The sequence below is a fragment of the Amphibalanus amphitrite genome, unplaced genomic scaffold, assembly GCF_019059575.1.
Source record: "Amphibalanus amphitrite isolate SeventyFive unplaced genomic scaffold, NRLGWU_Aamphi_draft 000064F_arrow, whole genome shotgun sequence".
NCBI classification, from domain to species: Eukaryota; Metazoa; Arthropoda; class Thecostraca; order Balanomorpha; family Balanidae; genus Amphibalanus; species Amphibalanus amphitrite.
In genome coordinates this window covers 21,891-38,568 of record NW_024881560.1, presented here as the reverse complement: position 1 = coordinate 38,568, position 16,678 = coordinate 21,891, and the positions used below count along the sequence as shown (strand labels likewise).

The 16,678-nt window shown below is 51.3% G+C and overlaps 1 protein-coding gene across 2 annotated transcripts in view; it reads right to left on the bottom strand.

The window, feature by feature from the left end:
- The window catches only part of LOC122378752 (potassium voltage-gated channel protein Shaw-like), a 29,593-nt gene extending 13,985 nt beyond the window's left edge, over window positions 1-15,608 (bottom strand). The window contains exons 1-4 of one of the 2 annotated variants that reach the window (XM_043360214.1): window positions 15,510-15,608; window positions 5,477-5,871; window positions 4,822-4,954; window positions 263-442 (exon numbers count right to left, since the gene is read on the bottom strand). In XM_043360214.1, coding sequence (XP_043216149.1) covers window positions 263-442; window positions 4,822-4,954; window positions 5,477-5,670 — 507 coding nt within the window. In that variant the 5' untranslated portion in view covers window positions 5,671-5,871; window positions 15,510-15,608. Of the gene's footprint in view, window positions 1-262; window positions 443-4,821; window positions 4,955-5,476; window positions 5,872-12,917; window positions 13,011-15,509 lie in introns of those variants that run through there. The other variant, XM_043360215.1, reaches the window with a different exon arrangement.
- Window positions 15,609-16,678: the final 1,070 nt, after the last annotated feature.

Below are 16,678 nucleotides of genomic sequence, written 5' to 3'. Positions count from 1 at the left end.
GAACGGCTGCTCTTCAACAGGAGGCGCCGAGTACGGTCCGAATTTAACGAGTCTCAAATGGCCAACGTGACAGTAAAGAGCGGACTTAAGAGCTTAGCGTTTTAGTTTTATTATTTCCAGATGACAAAATGGGGTTTTAATGAGCGACATAGAGCAATAGCACAGCAGTGATACCAATTGCATAGACTCCTATCCGCTCAATCTAGTCAACCTGGTTTGTAGTGACCCCTAAATTGTTAAAAGCAGTAACAGATCGGCCCACCTTGGCAGCGGAGCAGGAGTAGGGCTCGTCGAAGAGACTCCATATTTTCGGCTTGACCTTCTGCCAGCAGGAGAGGTTGCCGCTGAGGTAGTCCTCCTCGAAGCCGAACTTCCTGGCCACCTCCTCCTCGGAGGGACGCTCAGAGTCCAGGTCCAGCTTGTCCAGGATGGCCAGCGTCGTCTTCGGGTACAGACAGGGCAGTGTCAGCATCAAATGGCGGCCCCCAGACTGGAGTGGTCAGCGCTGCAGTGGGCAACTTTTTGAATATACCGCAGTCACGCGATGGAAATACATATGCTGCATAGCTGAAAGCTTTAAATATTTAAACAGCCAGGAAACAGCGGCCGCACACCTCCCCTCTATTTAATTTTGAGGGCGAGATCCAGCTCACCACCAACAGAAAAACCTCCGGCTGCGGATATTTTAGACCTAAAGTCTCCGACAAGCCGTATAATCCGACAGTCGAGCTGAGCTCTGTTCCCAGCAGCACGCACACCTCTCCCCTCCCCTCTCTGTCCCTGCCTGGTAACAGCCCACCCAGCGGCGGCCGATGCTCCACTGCTGAGCCGGGTGCCAGCCCCGGCCGCCAAACGACCCTCTCCTCAATGAATGGCGGCACCAATCGCAGAGGGAAGATCCTCCCGGCAAGCCGTCTACATTCGGTGACAATTTAGGACAGCGGTAAAGAACCGTGGGAACACCCCACCATAGAACACCTTGGATAAAGCCCTTAAATGATTGGTTGGCCGTTGGTGTGACATTTGACTAAGGTGTAGATGGTAAGTATTTATAGCCGAGCATCCTTTCAAATAGCCAGCCCTTTCTAAATGGTTAAGAGCAGAGTTTAAAAATCATGCCTGCTATATAAAAGAAAAATATTTAGTTGACGATTTAGTTCGGTGGCGTATGCCCTACGCCCCACGACCCCGCGCCCGGGGCGCGGAGCCGGCAGCTCGGCCGGCGGCACCGCACCGCGCCGCTCGGCCCGAGTCGCAGCGCTGGCGGCGTCATCCTGATCACGTCCGAGCGAGCAGCTCGCCACAGAGTCAGAGCCCGCCCGAGGATACAGCCCACAGGGAGACTGCCGATTAGCTGCACTGGACCTAATCGGTGGCGACCGGCTGCAGCGTGCACAGCGCCTTCATATGTACGGTGGATACGACACTCTGATTGTATTTATCCGTCGAGCTCGCGCTTGCAACAAAACCAGATGCAGTGTGACAATGGGACTGTATTCACGTCCATCTGGTTTTTTGGTGAGGTGACCACATGGCACACAGGAATACAATCCGGTAGGCGACGCATACTAAACACTCAATACCTAACACCTTAATTAACGGCAGGGCGCATGGGGCCGGTGGTGGGAGAAACCACTCGTGTCCGCTGCGGTTAAGCTCTGAAGCGACAATGGCGGCTAGGCGATGCGCTCGTACGGCGCATGCGCCAACTATGCCTGTCTCCGGTACGGTAGTATTTTACTTTACGGTACGGTTAATATATATCGCACTGTACTACGTTGCCGCACGGCTGACCGATAAATGCTTTCCAGGTGCCAGGGCCCCTGAAAGACCATTTATCCGTCGAGCTCGCGCTTGCAACAAAACCAGATGCAGTGTGACAATGGGACTGTATTCACGTCCATCTGGTTTTTTGGTGAGGTGACCACGCCCATACCCCCACCGAACCGCGAGAAGACGTACGGGAGACTTGACTTTTTACTGCCGCAGCCTGGACAGGCACCCAACACAGGGAATTCACCGGGCTATAGCTGCTTGTGCTCGCAAGCGGGGCTCATAACGCCCGTAATGTGTACTCACGACAGAAGAAATCACTCGCAGAAACCACTCGTGTCCGCTGCGGTTAAGCTCTGAAGCGACAATGGCGGCTAGGCGATGCGCTCGTACGGCGCATGCGCCAACTACGCCTGTCTCCGGTACGGTAGTATTTTACTTTACGGTACGGTTAATATATATCGCACTGTACTACGTTGCCGCACGGCTGACCGATAAATGCTTTCCAGGTGCCAGGGCCCCTGAAAGACCATTTATATTGGAGCGGTGGGTCGTTTGTTTGTATTCCTGAGAGCAATATCAACGGAACAAAGACGGCTTGAGTCTGATTGATTTTCCCCGAGACAATGCGGATATACTACCAATGAAGATTGAACGTTTTCGCAAAGACTTAACCCTCGCCGGACCTATTGGTTTTCTACATACGCGCCGGCCGAGGGGGGGGGGGGCGGGTACGACCCCCCCCTCGCCGTTTCGCCCCTGGTGGAACTAGCGCATCGCGGAAAAAACGAGCGTGTGCGCCGTTACGAGACGCAGAGATTGGTACCCGATTTTAAGGTCCTAGGTCAACCGGTGACCTCTGAGGTCAGGTCAAGTGCCCCAGGGTACGGTTCAGTTTTTGGTGAATAACTTCGCAAAAAACGGCCGCAGAGCCGCGATTTTGGCAGCATCGTGTTCGCCTCGCTCAGGCGCGTCGAATGATGTACTTTGTGTTCGGGTCAGGTCAACTTGGGGTGTTGACCTCAGGTCAAGGTCAGGTCAGCACCCTAAGGTCACGAAGTAGGTCGAAAGAGGTCATGTCGCATATCATTCGATTCGGCAGGTCTTCCTGAGTCCATTGATGGCTTTCCCGACTCGCTAGCTCAATTTGATCAAGAGTTATTGACGAAAAACGAATATGACCTTGATGACGTCATAAATGACGTCACACAAGGTCAACATTGCAAAAGTGACGCATCTAACCTTGCAAGGAGTGCATAAAATCACGATTCTGTGTGCTTGAGATAGTTGGAGATCGTTCCCGGCGCCAGAATAGCAGTTTTCATTTTTCCCCATTGACTTATAATGGTGAGGTCACGAAAATGACCTGACCTCATATGACCTTTAGGAAAAATCCGAGATATACAAGTTGTGAGACTTATAATGGATACTAGATCCTGCAAGTTTCATTTCCCTGTGACATCTCCTCTGGCAGTGAGGGCGTTGCGAAGTTGCGACATCTGAAGACCGTGCAGAGGTTCACTTATGACGTCATAGGTCAGTGACCTGACCTGACCCAAAAATGCGGTTGGTGTCAAAAGATCCGGCTTGGATCAAAGGTCAGGTATGCCAAGTTTCAGCTCTCTATCGCCAGCGTGTTCGGAGCTATCGCGAAAAAACCCTATGGGGGGCGGCACCCGCCCCCCCCCCCCCTCGGCCGGCGAGGGTTAAGGCTTCGCCCGGCGAGGCTGCTTCCATAAACCCTGAGAGATGGAATGCGTCTCTGTCCGACTTACTTGACATTGTTGATTGTACTGTTTGTGGTTGAGCGCCTTTTTGGTGAGTAGTGACAAAGAAAAGGCAAATAAAGTCGCAAATAGATTAAATACTTTCTGCATTGGTACATATATGACGAAACACCGTATTTATAATTGGTAGGTATGTGCACAAAGCGCATTAGGTATGCTTTTCGGCCTCCTTTTCCAGGTTTCCAGGCAGCTAAGCCCTACTGATCCCGAGCGCCTTCTATGGAAGTCGTGCATGGTAAAAGCAATTGCGCTTTATGTACAAATGACGGCGCTTTGTGCGCTTACGTAACAATGTGTGCGGACCAGATTGTTCGCAGCATTCGAGAACCATCAACAAATCAGCCCCTAAATGACTGTGTTTGCTGTAGATAACACTTCAGTGGCAGCATATCTGTGTGTTCCTGTGCTTGGTGTAGGTCATCCGTACCTGAGTGTCCCTGTGTTTGGTGTAGGTCATCATTACCTGAGTGTCCCTGTGTTTGGTGTAGGTCATTCGTACCTGAGTGTCCCTGTGTTTGGTGTAGGTCATCCGTACCTGAGTGTCCCTGTGTTTGGTGTAGGTCATCCGTACCTGTGTGTCCCTGTGTTTGGTGTAGGTCATCCGTACCTGAGTGTCCCTGTGTTTGGTGTAGGTCATTCGTACCTGAGTGTCCCTGTGTTTGGTGTAGGTCATCCGTACCTGAGTGTCCCTGTGTTTGGTGTAGGTCATCCGTACCTGAGTGTCCCTGTGTTTGGTGTAGGTCATCCGTACCTGTGTGTCCCTGTGTTTGGTGTAGGTTACTTGTACCCTGTGTTCCTGTGTTCGGTGCAGGCCATCCGTAGTCCGTACCTGAGTGTCCCTGTGTTTGGTGTAGGTCATCCGTACCTGAGTGTCCCTGTGTTTGGTGTAGGTCATCATTACCTGTGTGTCCCTGTGTTTGGTGTAGGTCATCCGTACCTGAGTGTCCCTGTGTTTGGTGTAGGTCATCCGTACCTGAGTGTCCCTGTGTTTGGTGTAGGTCATCCGTACCAGAGTGTCCCTGTGTTTGGTGTAGGTCATCATTACCTGTGTGTCCCTGTGCTTGGTGTAGGTCATCCGTACCTGAGTGTCCCTGTGTTTGGTGTAGGTCATCCGTACCTGAGTGTCCCTGTGTTTGGTGTTAGTCATCCGTACCTGAGTGTCCCTGTGTTTGGTGTAGGTCATCCGTACCTGAGTGTCCCTGTGTTTGGTGTTAGTCATCCGTACCTGTGTGTCCCTGTGTTTGGTGCAGGTCATCCGTACCTGTGTGTCCCTGTGTTTGGTGTAGGTCATCCAGCAGCAGGGCTCCACCTGGTTCGAGTCGAGGCCCCAGAACTCCAGCTCTTCCTCGAACAGTGGGCCGCACACGTTGGTCGGGTAGTGCAGCTTCCCCGTCCTGCAAACGCACATCGCGAGGACCGTCACGTATGGGTGCGCTGGCCACTGACTAATGTAGTTATAACTACCCAGACGCTGATTGGCGCTGGATATTGATGAGCTGCTCGTTTATGTAGAACACTGAATACATACATGCAAGACACAACTCTGAATATTGTGCCGGGAAACGCAAAGAATCGTTATTCTTGCTTGTGGTCGCGCCATAGGTGTCAAATGAAAATTTAAGTGCGTGAATGGCCACACTCGATTCTAGAGCAAACAATTATTTATTGGTCCATTAATAATAATTAGTATTAGGTTATGAAACGCATTTAAGAGTTCAAACTCGTTTCCCTTTGTCCGTACTCCGTAGTCAGATAGTCAAATCGCAGTCCCACCATTTTCACCAGCGCACGGCTCGTAGCTGTGCGGTGGCAGTGTCTGTCAGCTCAGAGCGCCCAGTCACCCCGGCGCGGGCCACTCTGACGGCTCTCTAACGAGCTGTGAGCGCGTCCAGTGGCCGCAGTGGACCGGCACTCACCGGTAATAGTTGAGGATCTGCGCGAACACGCCCGGGTGCCGGTCGAAGAAGAACTCGTTGAGCACGGGGTCGAAGTTGGCGAGCGCCTCGGTCAGCCGGGACAACCGCGTGGCCGGGATCTTCTTCAGCGTGGCCTTGTACGTCTCGAACCGGATGCCGCCCACATTGAGCAGGATTCGGTTCTCGCCGTCCATGGATGACGTCACCGGCCGTCTGTGACGTCACATGGAGCGGCGGTCGCTGTTCACGCGGAGCCACTGGGCGCTATAGGCCGGGCTGGGTCACCGGCCGGCCGGTACGCCGTCCCGCATACACCCGGCGTGCGAGATGGCGGCTCCTCAGTCCACAGAAGACACCAGCGCCGGGCCGGGTCTGGCGTCCTGGCCGGTCAGTACCTTCAAACAGCAGGGTGAGGAAGAAACGTGTCACCGGTCGGCTGAATAGATGGGATGGGGTAGGGGGTGAGGGTCAGACAAGCGGCTCGTAATGAACGCCTGCGTCGGCTGCAGCCTCCGCGATATAGCGCACGCAGCGCAGCAGGCCGTGGCAGGCGGTTAATAGCACCAATCCATCACACGGCTAAGACACCCTCCCCAGTTTATAGCCCCGTGGCTGCCCTGATATCAGACCATTCACCTTGACCCATAATTATTGGTTCCCGGCAGACCGTAATATGCACCGGAATATGCTCGGGCAGTCCTTCCATAAGCCTGATCACCGAGAGTCCGAGACCAACAGGTCTAATTGCGACCGTCCATTAGGTCGTTAATGCAAGTCACAGCCAATATCAAATCGACCGCACCGCATTAGACAGTGGGGTCGCGTATTGGTCCACGCGACGTACCGGAAGCTCCGGGCCGGTATCTGCCGGCCGACTGGGGTCAATGGGGCCGGCGGGTGGCCTGTCGCGGATACCTGTCCACCCTCTGAGCAGCCGGTCCTGATCCGCCGCCCGGACGGCATCGACACCGCTGGCGCAGATATAGACCGATGACCTAATCCGGGATCCGCATGCATGGGCCGCTCAATACAGCAGCTCTGGGCTGTGTTATTGCGTCAAAGGAAACAACATCTGTGTGCGACAGTTGGCGAGATATGGGCAGGCCATAGATCCCTATAGAGCACTATCTGTGCATGAAAGGAGAAATACCCAGACGGATTCTCTCCGATGGAATGGGAGCTCGCAGCAGAGCCGCTGCGTAGGTATGCTGTACCGCAATACACTGCGGTTCAGTGGCACAGCCTAACTGCCAGGCAGAATCGGCCGACTCGCGAGGGACACTGCTAAACCAAAACGGATTTTACACATAACGGCTAGCAGAGGCTTCCGGCATGAGATAACAGCTAAGACGCATTTCCACGACTGTACAGAATAGGCCGCCTCTCTGCCACCTAAGATTGGGACTGAAACCCTAGTTAGCAGCTCGTCAGGCCTCCGGGTCTAGTTCTCGAAACACAGGTCGGCTTTGGTATCCGGGTTTAATTCTGAAAACACAGGTCAGCCTCCATATCCGGTTCGCTTCTGGAAATGCTGCGAGTCTCGTCGAGTGATCAGCTGCACTGGCACTCACCAAACCAGCGCGTGCGAGCGAACAATAGCAATAAGCAGCGGAACTTTGGTACGAAACTCGACAATGTCACAATCTCAGAGCACGCTACAATCAGGAAGATGCTCTGAACAGCCATTGCTGCACGGAGATGAAGTTAAACACGCGGGCGTGAAGTGAACTTTCTACAGAGAGCTTTCCCCGACATATTATTGACCGATTTCATCTGCCATTGGACGACCATCTATGCGCGGTATTTTATTATATTTATTGCACATAGCGAGGTCTCCGTCTAGTTCAGTGCCTTATCAAATATCGAAATCAGTGTCTCTAATTATGTTATTTCTACCACCGCCTCAAGACACGGCTCGGAGAGGGAATATCGGCCTGTCTGGGAGCCTGACCCGGACTTATGGCTGCCCACAGCGCCCACAGCCGCCGTTCGGGAGGCCCGAGAGGCCCGGCACGTCCGGTCCGCACGAGTGGCGTCAGAATCGTGTCCCGTCAGCGCGGCCGTGAAGGGTGACGGCGACAGCGTCCGACGTCCGTGACAGACCGGTGCGGGGAGAGTACACTGGACTGGCGCTCCTCATGGTACTTCACAGTGCTCCGTGGTACTCCGTGGCACTCTCAGGCACTCCACGGTACTGCGTGGACGTGGTACACCTCGGTACTTCACAGAAGTCCGCGGTACTGTGTGGTACAGTCGTGTACAGGTTGATGGTCCCCTACTCTTTATCCACCGGGTTCCTATGGCTCAGCATTGGCAGCAGCCGCCTGGTACCGGTAGGCTGTGCCGCATGACCCGAGAGTGAAGCGGCACAGTCTACCCACGCCGTTTGACATCGGCTCGGGTCGCCGGGTGGAGCGCTTTGTAGACCAGCTGTCGCGTCAGACCAGCGCGGGGGGAGGGGCTCGTCTCGGTGGTTGGTGTGGGCTGGCGAGTGGTGTGGGGCGTGTTGGTGGACCATGGGGGCTGGGCGGGTGTGTGTGGTCACTTGCTGCATTGCACATTTTGCGTCGCTTAACAATTGCATTCCTGTTTTTGCTAAGCAAAATGCACGGAAGACCCAGCGAATATAATTTACTTGTGCATTGTGCAAAACGTGATTTGGCACGGTATCGAGGCAACCATAGGTCTTGTGCCGCATATATGCATGATATTTAGGCAATACGCTTATGAAAATGGTAGATTGATCGGATTGATCCTGGATGTCAATTCGTATGTTAAATGTCGACATGTATTAAATGAACGAATGAATGAATCAATCAATCAATCGACAATCGACATGTAGATATAAAACCGTATAAATGTCTCGCAACCACTAAAACCGAACCAGATCCTAACTCGGAAAAGTAGCCGGAGCCCCGATGAGGCTCGAACCGGGACTCCACGTTGAAAGTTTTGCCAATGATCCATCATCATTCCACCGAGCTAGGGCGACCGGCACCCGAAACCACAAAAACATTCATTGACTTTGTTGCCGACCTCCCGGCCCCGCCGCCCGCCCGGCCAGACTTTGCCCCGGCCGTGGCCACCATCCGGTGTAGCTCAGCGTAGGAGTGCTAGACTGTGAAACTGACCGGTAGTGAGAGGCCCGGTTCGAGATGCTTCGCGTGCTGGGTGTTTATTTCTGTGTCCGAGGCTACGCGATTAGTCCACTTTTCAGAAAGATTATTTGGTGACAGGTCTGTTTTCTTTCTTTGCTGCAATTCATGGGGAGACCGTATGGACCCTTACTTGTCCTTCCGCACTCCACTTGGGAGATGGGTGTTTGAACCCCCCTGGGTTTTGTGAATATCTCTAAAGCGAATTTTTGGAGGGTGGATTACGATCGGTTCTATGCGACAAGTGACCACACACACCCAGCCTTAGGTCCGCTCACTCACTCCCCACATCACCCCCGCTCCACACCACACTCCAGCCCGCCTCATCCACCGAGCCGAGCCAAATAGACAGGCCTGACCCTTACCCCCCCCCCCCCCCTCCCCCCCAGCCGGTGTAACGCAGCGTCCGGTCAAATCGCTCTACCAGGCGACCCGAGTCGGTGTCATACAGTGTGGGTAGGCTGTGCCGCTTCACTCTCGGGTCATGCGGCACAGCTTACCGGTACCAGGCGGCTGCTGCCAATGCTGAGCCATAGGAACCCGGTGGATAAAGAGTGGCGGACCATCAACCTGTACACGACTGTACTCTCATGGTACTTCTCAGACGCTCAGCTGACCTTTAGCAGCTCAGTCATATAAATATCTGGTTATTGTAGCATGGCCATGCCCAGGCTTTTGCCTCCTTGTTATAGGTGCATTTGTTTTATCCCTGGGGCTTGACCTGGTGGCATGCAAAAATAACACCTTACCCTATAGCAAATGCCTACCGACACAAGAAAAAGAAGAAGACAGAACTGATAATGGAGAGAGTGAAAGGAGAAGAGAGAAGAGACAAAACACAAAAGAAAGAAAAAGGAAGGGAATTAATCAATAAAGAAAATGAAATAGCGTTCAGCAAGACCCTGGACGGAGACGTGGCAAGACGTGGCAGCCCGATTCTGGTGTCGCCAGGGAGGGCCGTGTTTCGAGTCAGATGTAGGCAGTCGGTTCCAGTCGGCCAGATTTGGCCGGCTTCGGTCCAACAGCGGTTGGCCAGCGTTACAGCAGCTGCAGGTTGACGGCTGGTATAAAATCAAATTATTACTTTCAACTGCCAATGTGCTGAACAGAATGACGGTGACCGCTGCCATGGCAACTAATGTCCGATTCCAATCACATTGAAGTGCCTAACCAGTCATGTAAGCGAACCCGGTGCCCATGATGACGCATTTGATCATCGCGAGCCCGTGCAGTGGTGGCACGGCTTTCGCTGCGGTCTGTTACCCGGGAGTTATGCACCATGCCGCGGCATACCGACAGACAATATCATCAAAGATCCGTTGACGCCACAGGTCGGACAGGCGAGCGTCAACAGTGCTTGATAGATTTAAACAGAGCTGTCTCCCACACAAAAACTGAGGACGTCAGTCTCCAGAACAAGACGGGATCGTCTGCCCGCCTCCGATGAAGGTGTAGCATTAAGTTCAAATAGACGATATAAATACTATATATCGTCTTGTAAATTACATCTATTTGGAGCTTTGCAGATTCTTGTGTATTTGCATGCAGAATTTGCATTTTACATCAAACTTTTTCAAGCAATAAATCAAGAAATTGCAAGCGAAATTAGCTAGGGCTGACAGCCCGCTCAACAAATTCATCTAGCAATCAATCAATATTCGTCTACAGGGTGTAACGAAATTATCCGGACATCTTTCTTCGCGCTGTAATTAAGAAGCAAGACATTCTGATATTTTCCCTTTTGAATTATTATATAGCCACCTTTCATAAGAGCGCAGGTACACATTTTTGGAGCATTCGAGCCACTGGATTTTCCAGCACAGTGGGTTTCATATAGAGTAGCGCCTTACTAACCTGTGCCCGCAGTTGGGCGGCGCTGGTGGCGGGTGTCCCCTCATTCATCTCCTGATGGACAATAGTCCATAACATATCGACGGAATTGCATGGGAACTATTTCCAAGCCATAGCCCTTTAGCCCAGAAGAACAAAAAGGTCCTCTCGGCATCACTTCTCATTCTGCTAGGGACTTGAAGGTGGTGCGCCGCCCCGTATGAAGACTGCGCGGCTTGAATCAGGTATCGGTACACGTTCAGAAACCGAGCCATCCTGTGCCGTCTGGTTGAGTGGCTCCAACCAATCGCTAGCCAGGATGTTGCGCCGGTAATACTCGTCACTGATAGTGGTTTTCTGTGTCGTCATGAACAGCTTGAATATTACACAGCAGCTGAATATGCTCCAGGTCTGGATTTTGGCCGGATGTTTGACGCCGGCGACGGCCGGCATATTCGAGTTGCTGGCAGCCCACACATGGCCGATTTGACGGTTCAACGGGTATCGCAGCTCGAACAGCTTCCCATCCGACCAGGTCACCTCATTCGTGTCTTCCTTCGACCAGTGGACACGCCCTGGCCTGAAGCCAAAGGTGGTGGACTGGTTGTTTTCCCGTCAATTTCATTGTCTTTTCCAGTTTGAAGGGCAGTAAAACCAAGCTAAAGGGCGGGTAACGGTGAATCATGATGTGGGACCTCTTATTATCTACCTTGGTAAGAATTCGAGTCAGTATGCGGATTAATTGGTGCCGTTTCCTTGTCGCTATCTTGACAACTCTCCTCACCACTTGGCAAAGGGCGCCTTTTGCGATCGAGGCCGGGCTGAGTCTGCCACCAAGTCCCAGCTTATTACGCCTCAGGCAGATGTGCTACTGGCTGCTGCTGATGTCCAGCTGCTGACAGACCAGCTTCTGGCTCATGCCACCATGCCACCAACACGTATCCTTACTACGAAACGAGAGACTGTACTCCTTTCTCTCCACTGCCTTAAACGAAAACTATCAAATGAACCCGTCGGCGACTCGACTCTTACTCAGAGCAAGAGTCATTTCGCAAGGTCAGGTCACTGCTGAGTTGAGAGCAGATACCAGAGGTATGCATTCATCCAATTTTCCAGCTTCTGACATTAAAAGAGAAACTGTGCGAGCAGATATGGCGAAAAAATAGATGTCCGGATAATTTCGTTACACCCTGTAGCTATCCATCCATGCATATACCTAATATGCATCAATTCAAATCACCGCCGACTGTGTGACCGCCGCGCGGGCGGACCTTCCTGACCCGGGAGTGAACCTCGTCCCTCCCGAAGGTCGGGATGTGACGCAGGGGCCGCGGCCGTACCACCACAGAGGGTTCCACACCGGCCAAAGCCGTCGGATCGTCATATATTGACCCAATGAGCCAGCGGGGCCAATCGGATCGCAATGCGCCGCCGTAAACAGCCGGCTGCATCTCGGCGATATTCTGCTGTAAGCGCTTTAGACCCCGCGGTGGTCATCGATAAAGAGTCTTCGATAAAGTCTCATAGCTTAGCATACTGATATTCAAGCATGAATAATGCGAATGCATTAACTATAAAACAATATTTCCAAGCAAAAATACGACAGACACTTTACTCCAAATGAGAGTCTAGTTAGTGCTTCAAAATTACTGTCGTTTCACGGACGTCTCAATGGGATTTGAGGATTCAAACTCGGCTACCTTACTTAGCCGAATGCTGGCAAGCCTGGACGTCGAAGTAGTCAAAAGAAGTAGTGCATCAATCAATGGATATTGTTGTCCTAGGAAACGCAAGGATGCATTGCCGTGGATGAAACCGCCCCGCGCGAGGCGATTCAACACGTTTCAGCACATAGTTAGGTGACCTTCGTGGTCGGATAAGCTCCTGGTGGACAGTTATCGACAGTGCAGTACGGAGAAACTGGTCACAGACCGGTGTGACAACCCAGCTGTCACCGGACGGAGGGGATCTTCTGTACACTGACCAACGAGACAAATGAACACCTGAGTCCTATCACGAAACGCCGAGACAAAATGACTTGCAATTACCAAATACTTCTGCCAACGACGAGAACCAGTAAGAAAAGCTTAGTCAAAACTTCAGGAAAATGACCGAACAGAAAAAAAAAATACCGGCACCTTTGAGAAGTAGATCCGTGATTATTTGTAAGAGCACAATGTCAAGGTTATCTCAAATATCCGGTATTCATTTTACTTCAAAATATTATCTCCAGACTCAATAAGGCTAACATAAAAAGTAACGACAAAAATCGTATAAAACAATCTCTGTATACCCTTTATGCTGGTACCACCTTGTATGACCCTGATATCTATGTTAGGCTCAACGGACAGTCGTGCAAAAATGACGTTCAGTAAAACAATGAAGCTAAAAAGTGACATGTGGAGACCAACCCTATGCGCAAAGCCCGCCTACCAAGCTTGTCGCCCACAGCTCACCTGCTTGGGTGTCCTGTAACGCCCCGACCCGTGCTACCGACTGACCAGCGGCACCTGCCCGGTTCGGCGCCTGCCCGACCACCGGAACTGTGCCGGCCGGCGGCGCGACGCTCACTGGCCGACGGCCGGCGGGCCGGGTGCGCAACAGGTCGGCCGCGCACCGACACACCGCCGTCACCGTGCCGCAGCGCCAACCACTGTCACCAAAACCACACAGCACTGCCGGCAGTATAACCATATAGTACCGGCACTATACCACACCGCCTACCGACACTATACACTACCGTGACCCGATCTGACAACGACACTAAATATATCTCACCAACAGGTGTGACCCGACCCGCCGACCTATCAACAACGGCGCCGGCTGATCACGATAGGACCGATGGGGACCGGAGGTAACCTGACGTCTTCCTGCTGCCATTGTGCGTGTGTAATTCCTGGCGTGTACCCACATTGTGCATGTGTTGCGAAAATCCTCCCGTCTCATCATGGGATCAACTAGGATGGATAGTTAGAGATGGGACAAATCAAGGAACCTGAGGAATAAAGGAAGAAAGAAAAGGAGCAAAGGAGAGGGAAAGGAAGAGGAAGAGGGAGAAGGAGAGGAAGGAGAGGGGAGGAGAAGGAAAGTGACGGGAACAGGGACGGAAAGAAACAAGCACCGACATAATCATACACCGATATACATCTGTTTAGCGTAATACGTTCATAATCCACCCAACTGACAGAGAAAAACAGTGCAACCAAATACACAGACAGACTTGGACTTGGCTTTGGGTAGCGCTCTCAAGTAAATGTATGGGCGGATAATAAGCACATCACGCTAAACAGAATACTGGTGGGTCTTAGAAACAAAATGGCAGAAACATTACTTATGAACTACATAAGTAACTGTTCGCACTACGAATTTCCTTGCAAAGCAATTGCGTCTATTAGCTGGTATACGAGTAGTATAGTATACCTACATATGCATAAACTGCACCAGCCTGATGACTGAACGGACTCGGCTTTGAATCATCTGGTATTGTTTACGTAAAGTGTTCGTTCTGTCGAATGATGCAGCAAGCGTCTGCTCCACGCCCAACTAACATCAAAGCACTCCAAGGACGAGGCGGGAAGAGTTCCCACAACAGCCTTCACCGACGTGAAAAGGGTGTTGGTAAGCCAGTGTGTGCACTGGAATCATTAGCTTTGTTCATTTCTTTGATCAAACGCAACTGAACTGCTAACACACGCCACCACATGGGCTAAAGTAGATTAGGCGTGTGCGTTTATGGGAATCATTTTAGGATACGATGAATCAATTTATCTGCGCTCTGTTTAACCCGGCAGTTGCTGGCGTATTTCGCCACCCGCCGTTTGCTGGGGGGGGGGGGGGCGTTAAACGCCCCCAGCCGATAACTCGAGAACCAATAGGCGCAGCGAAACGCAACAGGCAGCAAACGAAAGAACGCGTCGAGACGCTTCAGATGAGTACTTTAAAGTTGAATTTTGAGGTCACAGGTCGGGTCAAGGTCAGGTCAAACACCTGAAATCGGGCTTTCAGTAGCATGGACTTCAGGACTTCACAATGGGCGCCTCTCGTCATAAACTCTGTCAAAACGGTGCACAATCCATCATATAAGGCCTACAAGAGTGTCAGCTCCATGTAGGGGTCAGTCAAGCATAGGTCAGGGTCAAGGTCAGGTCAACCGGGTAGGCACATATCCCCGAAAATCAAAACTGATATTCGCAGCCTGTGACACATGTTTTAAGGGTAATTTAGGGCGTAGAACACGATGGTGACATTCATTTTATCATATGTGTACGTGTTTGGCTCAAAAAGTTCAATTTAAGAAATGCATGCATCATGGTCGTGAAGTAGTCACGAGAAATTGCCAAGATTCAGTTCAAGATTTTGGAAAATGCGGAACGATAATCAATAATCGAAGATAGCCATTTGATTGTTCATGGTATTGGCAAGCTAAAGACGCTTACGGCATGTCTGTATGTCTATTCTGTGATTTTATATGATTTTTTGAACATACGCCGTTTTTGGTCGAAAACCCAACGAAAATCATGACGTCACTAAAAATCAAAATCATGACGTCACTAAAACCTCGATATCTCAAAAATTTGCCGACCGATTTTTTTGAAACTTTGTCCCAATAAATTTCAATCAATTCCCTACAGGTACCCAAAATTTGGCGCGCCATGCTATGACCCGGCGAAAAAAGTGGAGGCGTTTAACGCCCCCCCCCCCCCCAGCAACTCGCGGGTTAACGTCACGTTACACAACCGCACGCGCCGTAAACGTTACGTAAGAGGGATTCCTCTATGGCAGCGATAGTTGAAGGGTGACACCACGGAGGCGGTAACAATAGACAAGATCAAGGAAGAGGAGAAAGATCAGAGAAAAGCTGATGCTCGTATTTTGGAAGGTATTTCACCGAAACGAGAAGGATCAAACGAAGGATCAAAAGAATCGAAGAATCAAAGAATCTTGCAGAGGCATTGGAGGCGGAGAGCAAAGATGGATAGTTAAAACATATAAAAATATAAAAACCGTGATGCATACCAGAAGAGCTAACTGTTCAGAGATCTGCTCACCTGTGAAGAGGTCGGACTGTTGTGCTCTTGTCATTGGAAAGTAGACGAGTCCTGGGGTGCCAGCGGCGTCGAACATCGTCATTCGTCAGCGACTAGTCTCGGCCTGAAACCAGTGGCGGCGGAAGGTAATTTTGGATGGGGGTGCAAAGTTTTCTCAAGGGGCCCCTCCGGAATTTTTGGGCCCCCCTTCATTTTTTGAGTGTTTATCATTGATTGATGAAAAACGAAGATTTTGGAAAATTATCCCCATACACACAAGTTCTGTAAAAGGTTTGAAATTGCAGTGTACGTACGGCCCTCCAGCAAAAGAGTGGTTGGTTACTGGTTAGCCTATGTGCTTTTGGTGTAATAACTTAAATGGCGGAGACACTCCTGTAAAATGACTTAATAGAAATGAGAAGAGGGTTCGTGCACACATTTCGGCAGTGGGTTTCAACAGCCATAAAACGTATTCATCAATGCAGAGCGATTATTGTGATGTTGGCAACCAACCACTTAATACCTGGAGGGCCGTACATACCTATCTCAAATAATGAAAGCATAAAGAAGCAAATGCAGATAGTTTTTTATCGGCTTATCTTTGAGTCTAGCCACCACCCGCAGCGTCTCAAACCACTTTTCTGGATACGCAGTGGACCATTGAGGGCCCTACGAGACCGTTCCAAGAAGACCGTGTTTAGAAGCCCCTTGGAAACCGACCACATAGAGACTCCTCCAGAGACCTACATGACTCCCCAGACTGAATGAGCCCTCCGATCAGGGTCGGTCCCTTGAAAGTTGCTGAAAGGTTTCAGAAGGCATTATAGGCTCGAAAGTCTTTTGAGGGCTCTCAGAAACCGGCATCGGGCCCCCCCCCCCCCAAAAAAAACTGTATAGAGGCCCTCCAAAGCCGGGATGGAGGCCACAGGAGCCGATGTTTAGCCTAAGGAGCCTGTATGGAGGACTGAATAGAGGAAAGGGGTCTCAGTGGGGCCTTCAGGGGCAAGCGTTTGAGCCCCAAAAGTATGTGTGGGGTCTTAGAGGCAGGTAGACCCCTGGGATATGCACGGGGTCCCAGGAGCTCGCGTGGGTGCCCAAATATTCGGCTGGCGGCTACTAGAACCAGCATGGGGATTCTGAGGACTTAGAAGCCGCTAGTCCCACATTTCATGGGTCATGAGTCCCGAGAG